The 14,820-nt window shown below is 48.7% G+C and overlaps 1 protein-coding gene across 10 annotated transcripts in view; it reads right to left on the bottom strand.

Annotated features, from left to right (window-relative positions):
- Window positions 1–14,820, bottom strand: part of VSIG4 (V-set and immunoglobulin domain containing 4) — a 69,271-nt gene that overhangs the window by 28,264 nt on the left and 26,187 nt on the right. For 7 of the 10 annotated variants that reach the window (XM_030210403.1, XM_030210402.1, XM_030210404.1 and 4 more), the window contains exons 3-4: window positions 13,613–13,678; window positions 6,945–7,010 (exon numbers count right to left, since the gene is read on the bottom strand). In XM_030210403.1, the coding sequence (XP_030066263.1) occupies window positions 6,945–7,010; window positions 13,613–13,678 (132 nt within the window). The remainder of the gene's footprint in view (window positions 1–6,944; window positions 7,011–13,612; window positions 13,679–14,820) is intronic. The other 3 variants (XM_030210406.1, XM_030210405.1, XM_030210407.1) reach the window with 1 other exon arrangement.

Genomic DNA, 14,820 nt, shown 5'->3' with positions numbered 1-14,820 from the left:
CTGCAGCTCGAGTTTCTGCTGCCGGTACTCCTCCAAGCGCACGTTGTGGCGGAGTAGTTCCGTGGCCAGCCGCAGGAGTTGCCTCCTTTGGCCGGATGGCCTCTGGCGGGGAGCTGGGCCCTCCTCCTCACCAAAGTCCTCCGGTGCTGGAGGTGCGGCCTCTGCTGGTGCTGCAGGTGGTGGTGGTGGTGGCAGAGGCTGGACAGCTGGTGCAGGTGGTGGTGGTGGCAGAGGCTGGACAGCTGGTGCAGGTGGTGGTGGAGGCAGAGGCTGGACAGCTGGTGCAGGTGGTGGTGGACGCAGAGGCTGCACAGCTGGTGTAGGTGGTGGAGGCTGGACTGCTGGTGCTGCAGGCTGTGGAGGTTGAGGCTGGACTGCTGGTGTAGGGCGTTGGCCTTGCAGGCCACTAGGGCCAGCCTCCTCTGAGTCATCACCTGTATAGCACAAGAGTGAGGAATAGTGTTGGTGCAAATAACCCACTTTTGTCTTTCAGCATTCATATACATTGGCATGTCCCCCAACCTGATGACCCAGCAAAGAGATGGTGAGGAGGAATGGAATTGACACGGGTGCGAAAGAGAGAGCCCCACAGGCAGCTGGGTAGAGGTGGTGGATGAGCAGCCAAGAGAAGGACACCACTCACAACGTTGTGGACAAGCTGTTAGTTGTATAATTGTTACATTGAACAACATTGCAGCATGTGTTGTGTTACTACTGACTTGCTAAACTGCATAGAACTGCTTTATGACCCCCATTACAGGCTCCTTCAGTTGAATGCATGTGGCCCACACTCAGTAGAGCACAGAGGTCACAGGAGGAACTAGGCACAGTTTGTTAATGGGAAAATAGGAGGGAGTAGTAGGGAAGGACGGCCCCCAAAGTTCTGCCACAGTAGTAACCTACACACACCCATAGGAGCCAACTGGAAAGTAGTATTGGGGGTGCTAAGCCCAGTGACCAACACTCCTCCCTGCACAGCTACATGATCTTTCCTCAATATTGGGGGTGCTCACACACACACACAGCACCCACCCTGTCTGCTTGCTCCTATAACACACATGACCACTACCACTACTCAAATAGAGCTTACAATTCAATAAATATGGGCACACAGGACAAGTAAGAGGAAACCCAATGACAACGGTACGGATAGGGAGTAAGGGTAGAGAGCTAGTGAGTAGGGGTTACCAGGTCACAACAGCATCATAAAGGTGGCCTGTTAATATACATAAGGACAGCCAGAGACACTCCCCCCCCACCTCCCTCCTCCTGCCCCCCACTCCTCACCTCCCTCCCCCTGACCCCAACTTCTATAACACAAGTGTACTGCAGCACAACAGATACCCCAACTGCATAATGAAACACCTACCTGAGTCCTCAGCCTGGCCCGAGGTGTCCAGGGAGCCAATCCCATGGATGCCCTCCTGGGGTAGGAGGGAGTGCACCATCAGCTCCATGGGCGTGAGGTTGGCAGTGTCATTGCCTGGGGGATTGGCCCCCGCCTTCCTCCGAACATCCCTCCTCAGCTTCCGCCACTTCCTCTTGCAATCCTCCACGTCTCTCCCAGCATGGAACACAGCATTCAGGCTGTCCCGTACTGCCTCCCATTCGCGCTGCTTTGTTGTTGCAGCCAGCCTCTGCCCTGTGGGAGCAAACAGACTCCGGTGCCGCTGTAGTATTTCTTGCACCAGGAGCTCCACCTCTGCTTCAACAAAATTACCCTTCCGGGTCGGCGGCATGCGTGGTGGCATTGTACCAATGGGGTTATCGAAAATACGGAGTGGGCGTTTATATAGGCGCCAAGAACACCCATTGAGACGGGGAATAGGCGTTTCTGATATGGGCGTTTGTTGTTCAATTATACACACAATTCCTAAGCGTGCCCAGCTCAGATAGCGATTAGGAACACATGGTTTCGATTATGAGTAGATAAGTATGGGCGTCTCCACCTGCCTTCCCTTTCTTCATTGCCATTTTACCTGCCATTTCCTGCACTGAGACCTTGCCGGTTGTTCGTAATAATCATTTACATGGTTTTACCCTCACTTATATGAAGGTATGTGTTTAGCAATGTATGCTTGGGTACACCTGTGTATTTAGGGGGGGGGGGGGAATTATTATTGGCCCTCAGCCACCACGCCTTCCGTTTCCTGTCTTCCACATCCCCTGATGCTCCCTTCCTTTCTCCCATTCTCTCTGCCTGGTTGTAGCAGGCAGTGTGTGGGGGCCACGAATTTAGTACAGTCGGCCCAAATCAAGCACCCCTCGGTAAGGGTCATTTCAATCAGGGAGATGTGCAGCTAATGTTCCAGAAGATAAAAGGCGCACTACACAGTCTTGAAACAGACGTTCATGGTAAGCTCTCATTTGTCTGCCACCTCTTCTCTTTGTGCTCATAGTCAAGGAGTGTGCATTCACTGTATGTATGTAGTCTGGAGTCAGATGTTAGGTAGCTCTCTTTTCACCAGGTTCCTGTGCACTGTACTGTGGGGTTGGCAGGTTCTCAGTGGTGTGGGCCAGCTGTTGGAGGTGCTGTATTGGTTCCCGGTAGCTTCCATCTTCCTTGTTTATGTGGTGTACCCCAGTCCCCATTTATGAAGTGGCCACCCATTCTCAAGGTCCATAGGCGGGGGAGGGGAGAATGATTAATGCAATGGATGTGTATAGCACATTATGGAACACCTTCCTAAATTGCTCCATAGGTAGTAGGGAACATGCACATTGTTTTTAATTGGTAGCCTGGACAAAATGATCGAGGTGGCTACAGGTAGTGCCACTGAGGCCTATGACGTGGTGGTGAGGGAGAGGTGTGTGTGTACAGGTCCCAACCCAAAGTACCTGCTGGTGGCTAAAGCCTGGTGGCTGCTGTGGCCTAGTGGTTAGAGTACCAGCCTTATAACCGTAAGGTTGCTGGCTCAAATCCCACCTAAGGCAAGTCACTTCAGGGACAAAGTTTGACACAAACCCAGAATACTTGAATGTAACACACCTTGATCGACTACTGGAGAAAGTGTGATCACAGCTGCAAATAATGAGCACCATTTTTATTTGTGCCCTTCTCTAACACAAGCATTACATTGCAACTGTGATGAAGTAACCATCCATCTATTGGGTTTCCCATTGTTTCCCTTTTGCTCCTCAGCATTATATACCATAGCTGATGTATTCAATGTGAAAATATGAGCCAGCTGTTTGTAGGTCCTTCTTGGCCCCCCCCCCCCCCCACCAATGTGGCTTGTGGGTAAGGATATGTGTCCATCAGACAGCAAACACTGTGTATGTGGTACCTGGAGTTATGTGGAAGTGTCTACCTGGCAGATCACACGTGGTACACTATTAATCTCTTATTGATGGCACTCTGTATTGTGGGTCAGTATGGTGGAGGGGAGGGAGGGAGGGAGGGAGAGAGAGATGCTGGCTGGCCATTTTTATTCATGAACACAAATATCCATCCAGCCTCCCCAGCCCAACCCCCCTGCACATATGGCCATGCAGGTTGGAATGAACAGGTGGCGTTCTGTATGGCCAACATTCTCAGACATACATCACCTTCTCATTCACACAGCACATTTAATGCTATGCATATTGCTGCCTCCTTCCTCTCAACTCAACAGCACCATTTGGTGATATGTAATGCACAAGGGAGACAAACACACACACACACCCTGATAGTTATAGTGTAAGAGAAACATTTATTTCCCCCCCACCCCCACCCCTACAAAATAACCCCCAACAATGCCCTCCTCCCCCCCACAACTCCCCACACCACCCCAACAATTCCCTCCCCACCCACAGAACCCCCAACATTTCCCTCCCCCCACACACACAACCCCAACAATTCCCTCCTCCACCCACTCCCCACACCCCCAACAGGCCCCCCCCTATTTAAATTAAGGGCGGCCACGCCCTCTGACCAAGGCCCTCTGTAGCAGGGCAATGAGCAGGCCCAGCAGTACCCTTAGTGGGCCCTGGAGCTGCTCATTGCCCTGCCGTAGGGCTCTCACCTCCTGCAGCAGCTGGTGCTGGCCAACTACAAGCTGCTGCTGGCCATCTACCAGCTGCTGCAGGAGCCGCACCACTGTTGCAGGGCCAAGGGCTGGAGGTGGGCCAGGGGACATTGAAGATGGCCCAGGAGATGGAGGTGGGCCAGGCAATGGCGCTGCCTGAGGCGATGGAGGTGCCTCAGGGGATGGAGATGGCCGAGGGGAGGGAGATGCCTCATACGGAGCTGCAGGTGGGGAGGGGTCCTGATGTATGTCCTCATCAATGATGAGGACCCCCTCCTCCGAGTCCTCCGAGTCCTCCTCCTGGTGGCCCGCCTCCTGGCCTGGCTGCTCCTCCTCCTCCTCCTCATCCAGGTGCCCCTCCTCTTGGTGTTCCTCCTCCTCCTGCTCCTCCTGCTCCTGCTCCTCCTCCTCCTCCTGGAGGTGGTGGCCCTCCTCATCTTCCCGCTCGGCTTCCTGCTGGTGGAGCCCTGTGTACGTAAAAGGAGTGTGATTGAGATCAGCGCATACAACATGGCTTGCATAGTGCAGTAGCTGGGTGGCATGAGGCAGGGGATGGGGCAGGGTGTGGTAAGGCATAGCCTATGCCCATGGGGAATGAGCTGCATCAGATGACATGACACAGAACCCTGGATCCTCCTCTGACACACACCACACAGGACATGTTGCCATACCAAATTCATTGCTGACCAGCATGTTTGCATTGTGAGATGCAACGAGGGGTTGATGGGCAGTTGTTGTAGGAGTTATTGGGGGGGGGGGGGCAGTGGGAAGGGTGTTGAGCACAATTCTTTTACGTGAGTTAGGCCATAACATGCAGTAAAAGTAGGGCCTCAGGCAGCTGTACCAGGACACACTAATCAGCCACCACAGTAAGGGGAATAGTAAAGTGAGGCATATCATCTCATTCATCTCGGGGGGATGGTCGGAAGTTGCAGGCACGCTCATGGGAGAACCCCTGCAACCTGCATCCTTGATCTGGGACAGATATGGTATTACTTACTAGGTGGCTATTAGGCACATGGGAATTGATATTGTACAACACATTTGCATTATTCATGAAATGTATGTAGTAATCTGTACAGGTGTCCTGTTTTTGAATACTTACGGCGAGCCCTGAGGTGCCTTCGCACCGCCCGGATGAGGTCGGGCCTCTCCCGCCTCACACGGCGGAACCGCCTCCTGAGGGACTCCAGGTCCCGGTGGACTCCAAAGCGTCTGTAAGATATAAGTTTGTAGAGCAGGGGTCAGGGGGGTTGGTCCTTTTTGTCCTCTGCACACATTCATTTGCTATTCACATACCAGAGAGAGAGGGTCTACAGTGTTGGGGGGGGGGGGGGGCATCTCCATTGGTAGTGAATCATAGGAGCCACCTTTTTAACATTTTGGGGGGTGGAACCCCCAGTGGAGATGACCCCTCCCTCCATACATATTTGATATTGGGGGTGGGGTGGTCAAGCACCCACAGCAGCCACCGAGTTGGTTCCTATGCAGATGATGCCAGAGAGGTGGGCATGAGGCCAGACAGTACCGTTTGTATACATTATAATGTATGCTTGTTAAACTACTTTATATGTGTTATCATGACCATGTTATAAAGTATGGTATAGGTTTCATTGGTCTCATGCTTCCACTATTCGGAGGCGTTGTAACCCACTGGCTGCAAAGAGGGGTTGGAAAATGTGGCCTTCACATAACTAACGAAATTGTCACATAACACTAATACAATAGTCACATACCTAACCTAACGAAATACATTCTTGTAGGGATGTGGGAATGGTGGTCGTTTCAATAACATACAAATTATTAGTGATTGTGCATGTTCCTATATTACTCATGATCCTTGCATGGACACTCCAGTTACTGCTGGTAACATTGATGACGGAGCTGTTATATGTGTAGGTACAGGAGGGGAGGGGGGTTGGGCCATAACCTTACCTTTCTAGCCTGTCCCGGATGCGGGAGCAGGCTCGCAAGGCCTGCAGCCTGGGGGGCAGGTGGTGGTGCTTCACAAAGAGGCGATGCCGGTGCCTTAGGCACAGCCGGACGAGAAGCAGGCTCTCCTGCTCTCCAAAATTCGGTTCTCGCCGTTGTGCCATTTTTCCACGTGTTGGAAAAGAAGTGCCTTATATAGACGACCTTGCGTGAGGGACGTCGTTTCATGCACAGCTCCATATATGGATGACCATTCCATATATGGCCCCTATCAGCACGTGGACGCCCTCGTAAGCATAGACGTCTTTGCCGTGCACATGCCTGCACGTGTGTGGAACGTGCCTTATATAGATGAGTATGACGCACCCCACCCGACCCTTTTCACATATACATATAGCTGCATGTTCAGTAGGTGTACAGTGCATGCAGATCCGGACATTCAGATGGGCACATATGATGAAAGTATGGGTGGAGCAGCATGATATGTCTGTAGTTGACACATATACGCGTTCCTCATATTTTCCCGTACCTGGATGGCCTGAACAACATGTACTGTACTTGCGATACACCTATGTACATTATTTTACACACCACGTGATTTGGTCCTTTGCATCTGCAATAATCGACCGTGTTAGGGCGCCCAATTTAGTCACACTTATGCGCTCGTCATTTGATTGTTTTCTTACAGGGATAATCGATTATCGAAAAACGCCCACACTAGTTTCCCATTATACATGTCTATTTTTGGACGTTTTTGTAAGAACGTCCTAAATTCGTACTTGGACGATCTTTCCATTATGCCCCTCTTGGTGCCCAACCACTTCTTGCCTAGGCCCACCCAAACTCTGCTGTCTAGCTACGCCCCTGCTACAAACATGTTCACTACAACTGTGACTTCCCTTCTAGATGCTGTATCTGCAGTTCTTTCATTAAGTGACTGTCTGGCGTGTGTCTCAAGTTTAATATCTCTGATTTAAGGTCATCTCTTCAGTTACTCTACCCTACCTGCTATAGATCCAGGCCTTTGGGTGTTAATCACTTCAATCTTGGGTTTCTTGGTGGTTGAAGACACTATATTGAACAACGATCAAAGTGTTCACATTATTATTCACAGTCATTCCTTTATTCATAGTTTTATTTATACCTAGACATGTTAAACTGGCATCTCTGAATTCCTACACCCACCTTACCCTGAGACCACAGCTCATCTTTTAAGAGCTTAAGAAGTGTCATGGTGGGCCAGACCAATGGGCCATCGAAACCAGTATCATGACTCTAACAGTGGCCAGTCCAGGTCCCTTGGAAGTATCCGGCAAATCTTAGTGGGAAGATCCTCTCCCTGTTACACGTTCTGGATGTAAGACAGTGATTCCCAAATCTGATACTGGAGGCATCCCAGCCAGTCAGGTTTTCAGGATATCCACAATGAATATTCATGAGAGATATTTGCATGCACTGCCTCCACTATATGCAAATCTCTCTGCACGTCAGCCTGGGTATTAAGTGTTAATGGACTTGTCCTCCAAATTCTGGTCAGTTTTCAGTATCATCTTTATGCTGATGACTCCCAGATCTACCTCTCCACACCAGAAATCTCAGCCAAACTCCAGGCCAAAGTATCAGCCTGCCTCTCTGACATTGCTGCCTGGATGTCTCAGCGCCATCTGAAACTAAACATGACCAAGACTGAGCTTCTTATCTTTCCCCCTAAACCAACCTCTCCTCCTTCCCCATTCTCTATTTCTGTGGATAACACTCTCATCCTTCCTGTCTCATCAGCTTGAAACCTTGGGGTCATCTTCGACTCCTCCCTCTCCTTCTCTGCACATATTCAACAGACTGCTAAAACCTGTCGTTTCTTTCTCTATAATACCACCAAAATTTGCCCTTTCTTTTCTGAGCACACTACCAGAACCCTCATCCACATTCTTATCACCTCTTGCTTAGACTATTGCAACTTTCTCCTCATAGGTCTCCCACTTAGCCATGTCTCTCCTCTTCAATCTGTTCAAACTTCTGCTGCATGACTAATATTCCACCACTGTCGTTATGCTCATATTAGCCCTCTCCTCAAGTCACTTGACTGGCTTCCTATCTGTTTCCGCGTACAGTTCAAACTCCTCTTATTGACCTATAAGTGCATTCACTCTGCAGCTCCTCAGTACCTCTCCACTCTCATTTCTCCTTACATTCCTCCTTCTCCTCCACTGCTAACTGCAGACTCTGTTCCTTTTATCTTGCTGCACCTTATGCCTGGAATAGACTTCCTGAGCCGGTACGTCAAGCTCCATCTCTGGCCGTCTTCAAATCTAAGCTAAAAGCCCACCTTTATGATGCTGCTTTTAACTCCTAACTCTTGTTCACTTGTTCAGAACCCTTATTTTATCATCCTCACTTTAATATTCCCTTATCTCTTGTTTGCTTTGTTTGTCTGTCCTAATTAGATTGTAAGCTCTGTCGAGCAGGGACTATCTCTTCGTGTTCAAGTGTACAGCACTGCGTATGTCTAGTAGCGCTATAGAAATGATTAGTAGTAGTAGTCTGTAGGATTCCGGAATCTTTGCTAGTGTTTGAGATTCTGTACGGAATCTTGCTATTCTTTGGGATTCTAGAATCTTGCTACTCTTTGGGATTCTGCACAGAATCTTGTACTCTTTGGGATTCCGGAATCTTGCTATTCTTTGGGATTCTGCATGGAATCTTGCTACTCTTTTTCCTTATCGCTTATTTGTCCTGTTTGTCTGTCCTAATTAGATTGTAAGCTCTGTCGAGCAGGGACTGTCTCTTCATGTTCAAGTGTACAGCACTGCGTACGTCTAGTAGCGCTATAGAAATGATAAGTAGTAGTAGTAGTGGTCATTCAGGTGGTGAATAAGCATTCTGGATGAAGGTGAGCTGGTCAGTGTTGTTGGAAAGAAATAAAGGTATTGTGTTTCCATATAACAGTGTAAATGTATAACTGAGGCTCTAACTAGCTCCTTTGTAACAAAAAGAAGTTTTCTGTAAGACGCAGGAACAGGAGAAGGGGGAGGAAGGGGAAACTTTAGTCAGGCCCCAGAGCTGAAATAAACTGTTGAATGAGGCAAGGTCGGGAGGCGGGAACTGGACATCTGTGAGATAGCAGAGAACTATGAACAAAGAGACTACAGAGAGGAAGTTAGGGAGGGGGGAAGAGAGTGAGAAGTCCCAGCTGCTGTTAACAGAACCCTAGCAGACAGGCAGGTGACCATCGGCCAATGAGAAAAACTTAGGGGCAGACACTTAAATGTAACTATAAAAGCTGTGGAATCTTATAGCAATCATGTGTGTGTGTATGCAAGATCCAAGTTTAGAGCTGCCGGAACAGACATCCATTCTTGCAAGGATGACTTTTGATTTTTGAATAATAAATTGCTTAATTAAGCTTTGTTTCATCAATCTGATTTTATGAGTCCTATTTTTGTATAGGTTTTCAGGTTATCTGGGGGCTAATTTATAACAGTGTACAGCCTCATTTTATACCAAATGTATTGATTTGAATTGAGACCCTCATGTCAGAATGTGCTCAATTCCAGTGATAGTTTAGAAATGCGTACCGGCCAACGCGCAGCTATTTGTAAAATACCTGCAGGAGTACATGTGTAACTCGCTTCAAAACTAGAAGGAACCTCGCTAAGGGAGAGGTAAATATAACTGCCAAGACCAAAATTAAGAAAAAACAATCCCAATAGCCTTTAAATCAAACTCAAGAACTCGCACTATCGTAAATTTGTAAAAGGAGTATAGGAGAATTCAGTATAAGCTGCACCTTCAGCAGAGCTTAAGTCTCAATGAACCCAGTCGACAAACAGCTGTTCTTTACATTCACCAGTTCCCTTAAAATATTCCAATATTTTTTAATATAAATTTTTTTCTATAGTTATTCACTGATACAGTAGCGTAGCCAGAGTTTAATTTTTAGATGGGCCTGGAGGTGGACTGGGTGGGCACAGGCCTCGCATTTCCACTTCACCCGCTACCCCCCCCCCCCCGCGCGCCCAGCCGGCCGCTGCATTTCCTCTCCATCTGCCCGCTGCTGCTGCATTTCCTCTCCATCCGCTACCTCCCCCCCCCCCCCCCGCAACAGCCCACTGCACATGGTCAGTTCTGGTCATTTTTACTTACCTGAAGCGCTGTTCTCCCTCCAGCACCGGCGATTCCCATAGCCAGCCTTCTGCCAGCCCGCGTCATTGCATCCTCTTCTCAGGTGCATCCCGCCTACTCTGCAACTTCCTGTTTTCCGCAAAGGTGGGATGCAGGAAGTTGCAGAGTAGGCGGGATGTGCCTGAGAAGAGGCCCCGACGACGCGCGCTGGCAGAAGGCTGGCTAGGGGAATTGCCGGTGCTGGAGGGAGAACGGCGCTTTAGGGCAGTAAAAGTAAGCAGACCATGCGGACGGGGAGAGCGGACAGAAGAAGCTGGGCGGGCCTGGAGCAAAAGTGGCTGGGCTAGGGCCCATCCAGGCCCACCCGTGGCTACGCCCCTGCACTGATAGTGAATTTCAATAATAGTACAAGAGTTCTATCAAATTTAGTAGAGAAGACACTTTCCAAATAAATATAACAAACAGTTCTGCCCAGCACCTCCCAATGTAACGAGCATCAGTAACTTATCTTGGTTATACGCTGCAGTAACGTCCAACAGAGATCCCCATTTCAGAAGCTCCTTCTTCAGGGGTGCTAAAGGCTGGGAAATTGCAACTGCACTTCATAAGTCTTCTACTGAACTGCAGAATGAAGAAGGAGCTTCCGAAGCGGGGATCTCCGTTGGACGTTACTGCAGCATATAACCAAGATAAGTTACTGCTGACTCTTCTTAATCTTTTTCTCAGCCCAGTTCACACCCTTTCTCTTGTTCACTGGGATGTGACTTGGTGCTTGGATTCTTGCTCAGGAGACAGATCTCTCTTATTCCTGCAGAGTAAGTCTGAAAGAGGAAGTAACTATGATAGCTGAGTTGACCTCTAATGACTTTTAGCTTAGAGGTTGCATTGTTATGAATCTGGGCATTGGTGCTCTTTGAACTCCGTGTGATCTCATAACTGGCCCTTGTCATCCATTTTCAGATAGTTGATTCTGAGTGGGATGTCAGCTTTTCAATGGCTCCTGGAAAGGGAAAGGGGACTTGAAAGACCACCTTTCTGTGGTTTTTGCAACTACAATCAAAGCGGTTTACATATATTTAGGTACTTCTTTTGTACCTGGGGCAATGGAGGGTTAAGTGACTTGCCCAGAGTTACAAGGAGCTGCAGTGGGAATCGAACCCAGTTCCCCAGAATCAGAGTCCGCTGCACTAACCACTAGGCTACTCCTCCACTGAGGCTGAGCCTTCCTGTGTCTATCTCAAGTAGATGTGCTTCACAGAATCTTCTAGTTGTAGAATCACTTTTCCACCAAAAGACCAAATAACTGTCTCTTCTGCTTCCTCAGTAGATGACATACACGTGCATAAAGTAGCAACAGTTTCATTCCATTGACCATTAATCTCTTCGTGAACAACCACATTAGATTTCACCAATAAACACGCAGGGCCAAATATTAGCTGCACACTCACTTGAAGGCCCAAAGAGGCTTGTTTCAGTGATCCTCCTAGCGTCCTATCCTGTAGGTCTTTCAAGGAAATGTCCTCTTCCACTGGCAAGGTTGTCTTCTTAGTCATTGCTGTAACCAGGAAAGCCATCCTGGCAACCTGCAATTTATCTTTCTCCTCCAGAACTAAGTCTCAGCCCCACATCCGTTGAGACCCATTCTGCTGTAATCAGGTCCTGAATGTCTGGATGCATTGGGAAGGCCTTAGAAGGACCTCTAAGCTCCCTCATGATCGACGAACATGGAACTCCTGACACAGAAGCACAAGGCTCCTCAATAGAAAGCACTGGCAGTGTCTCAGAAATGAGTTCTGAGCTCCTCCTTATGAAACAACCTCACTCTTCTGATGCAGCATCTCCCCCCCCCCTTCCTGTCCTTCCCCAACCCCTTTCCTCAAACTTACCTTTTTTTTTTTTTTTTTTTGAAACGTGGCAGCGACAGCGGTAGCAGCGATTCCCATAGGCTGCCCTGCCGCCAGTCCCGGCCCCTTCTCTCTATTATGGCCCGCCTCTGAGGAAACAGGAAGTTATTTCAGAGAGGCGGCCACAGTAGAGAGAAGGGGGCGGGACTGGTGGCAGGGCAGCCTATGAGAATCACTGTTGCCGCTGTCGCCGCCACGTTTTAAAAAACAACATCAACAACAAAAAAGGTAACTGCTGAGGGTGTGTCCAGCATTTCACCTCCAATTAACTAAAAGACAAGTTCCCTATCAAATATTAATATCAAGTGCAAATACCATAAATGCAGCTAATGCCCTCTTTTGCACATTTGATAGCGTGCGCTAATTATTGTACACAAACTGCAAATCCAGTCCATGCTCAATTTCCGCCCATGCCTCACCCAGTTGCTGCCCCACCCTGCGCTAAGCAGTTAAGCATTGCATTTGAAACCACACTGGGTGGGTTGCTGTTGGTGGTGCCATGCTCTAACAGTTGGCACACGCTAAAAAATGTCGAAGGGCAGTAGATCAAGTAATAAACTAAAATCGAACCCCCTGATATTCAAAAGCATTTAACTGGCCAGGATCGACACCTGGATGGTTAAATACACCATAGCCAGCTGCCCATGAATTTTCAGTGGGACATGGCCGGCCGTGACCCATTGAAAATCTGCGGTTAGCAGCTAGTGGATAGCAGTGGCGTAGCCAAGGGTGGGCTCACTTTGGGTACAGGCCCACCCAGTAGCAGCATACCTTTGATGTGGCTGGCAGGGATCCCCAAGCCCCACCAGCCGAAAACTCCCAACAAGTGTCCCTCTTGCATACCTTGTAAGTAGCAGATCTTCACCTGCAGTGAGCAGTGACATACATACACATACTGCTCGCACCGGCCCCACAGCCTTCCCTCTGATGTATTTCTGCCTAGGCGGAAACAGGAAGTTACATCAGAGGGAAGGGTGTGGGGCCAACATGAGCAGTGTGTATTAGTTGCTGCTCGCTGCTGGTGAAAATCTGCTATTTAAAAGGTATGCGGGGGAGGGGGGATGTTTGAGAGACCAAATCACCTGTGGGACGGGGCGAGGTTCTTCTGCCCACCCATCTTGGGCCCAGGCCCACCCAAAATTGGGTGTCTGGCTACACCCCTGGTGGATAGCCGGTTATATCAAGTGATATAACTGGCTATCCACTGATTTTCAGCGCAAGTTTGGCGGCCATATTTAGCTACATGACTACCAGGCCTATCTTTGGCAGGTTCAAACTTAACCAGCCAATGCTGAATATCAACTTGGCCGGTTAAGCCTGAACCAGCCATAAATAAACCGAATATTCAATAGCAGTCACTGGAAACAGCCCAGCATTGAATATTCAGGCTCAGCACCGACCGTGAAAGTTAGCTGGGCTAACTCCTGTGATCTGAATATTGGGCCCTAATTGCTTAGCACATTATTAGAAAAAGGCTCCTAACTCCCTGTAACCTTGGGCAATACATTTGACCTCTAACAAAGCAGGCTCTGACATTTCAACTATAACTAAGACTTCCCTCTTTTTAGTTGTGGTAAGTGGCTTTCTTGTGTGTCTCAAGCTTAATCTCTCTGATTTAAGGATATCTCTTCGGTTACTCTACCCTACCTGCTGTAGGTTCAGGCCTTTTGGTGCTGATCTTCTCGGTTGTGGGTATCTTGGTAGCTGGAGAAGCTGCAAATAGTATTTAACAATGATCAAAGTGTTCACAGGATTATTCACAGTCATTTCATTTATTAATAGCTTTATTTATACATATGTCAAATAGGCATCCCTTCATTTCTATACCTGCTGTTCTTTGAGACCACAGCTCATCTTTTAAGCAGTGGCGTTCCTGGGGGGGGCTGGCACCCGGGGCAGACCGCCGATGCACCCCGCCCCCCGGGTGCAGCGCCCCCCGATGCAGCGCGGACCCCCCCCCCCGGCTAAAGGACACCCCCGCGAAGGAAACCCCCCCCGCCGGGTGCATGCTGCTGGGGGGAGTGCCGCGTGCGCCTGTCCTCCGTTGTTCCATGCTTCTTCTCTGCCCCAGAACAGGAAGTAACCCACCGCCCCCCCTAGGAACGCCACTGCTTTTAAGAACTTATTTATTTTATTACATTTGTACCCCGCGCTTTCCCACACATAGCAGGTTCAATGCGGCTTACATAGTAAATAGTAAATGGAATTACAAAGATTTGTAAGGAGAATATTACAAACTGTAGTAAACATAGTAATAGAGAGGCCTTAAAAATATGTGGGTTGAACATAGAAAGGTGCAACAAAGGTAGGATAAGCAGAAGAAAAGAGATTGGGAGGGATGGAAGGGAGGAAGGTAAAGAAAAGACTAGGGGATGAGCATGAAGGATCTTGGGAGACGTGGTCTAAAATATGATCATCGTCGAAGCAGGAGTCGTGTGGGTGGGTTGTAAGTTTAAGTCGGGTCGTTTGGGTAAGCTTGCTTGAAGAGATGGGCTTTCAACATATTTCTGAAGGGTAGATATTCGTTGATTGTTCGGATGGATTTTGGTAGAGCGTTCCAAATCTGGCTGCCTAAAAAGGAGAAGCTGGATGCATAATAGGTTTTGCATTTAATTCCTTTGCAGTTGGGAAGGTGTGCATTGAGGTAAGTACGTGAAGACATTGATCTGAACTTAAGAAGTGTCATGGTGGGTCAGACCAATGGACCTTCAAAACCAGTACTCATGACTCTAATAGTGGAAAGTCCAGGTTACTTGGAAATACCAGGGAAGTCTTAGTTGGAAGCACATTGACTCATTCCAGATGTAGACGTTTGGCAATCCGCATGTCTGCCTGGGCAAAGGTAAAGTTAGTCC

This window comes from Microcaecilia unicolor, chromosome 7 (assembly GCF_901765095.1).
Source record: "Microcaecilia unicolor chromosome 7, aMicUni1.1, whole genome shotgun sequence".
NCBI lineage: Eukaryota > Metazoa > Chordata > Amphibia > Gymnophiona > Siphonopidae > Microcaecilia > Microcaecilia unicolor.
The sequence above is the reverse complement of the archived record's forward strand: the minus strand, read 5'-3'. Positions and strand labels throughout refer to the sequence as shown.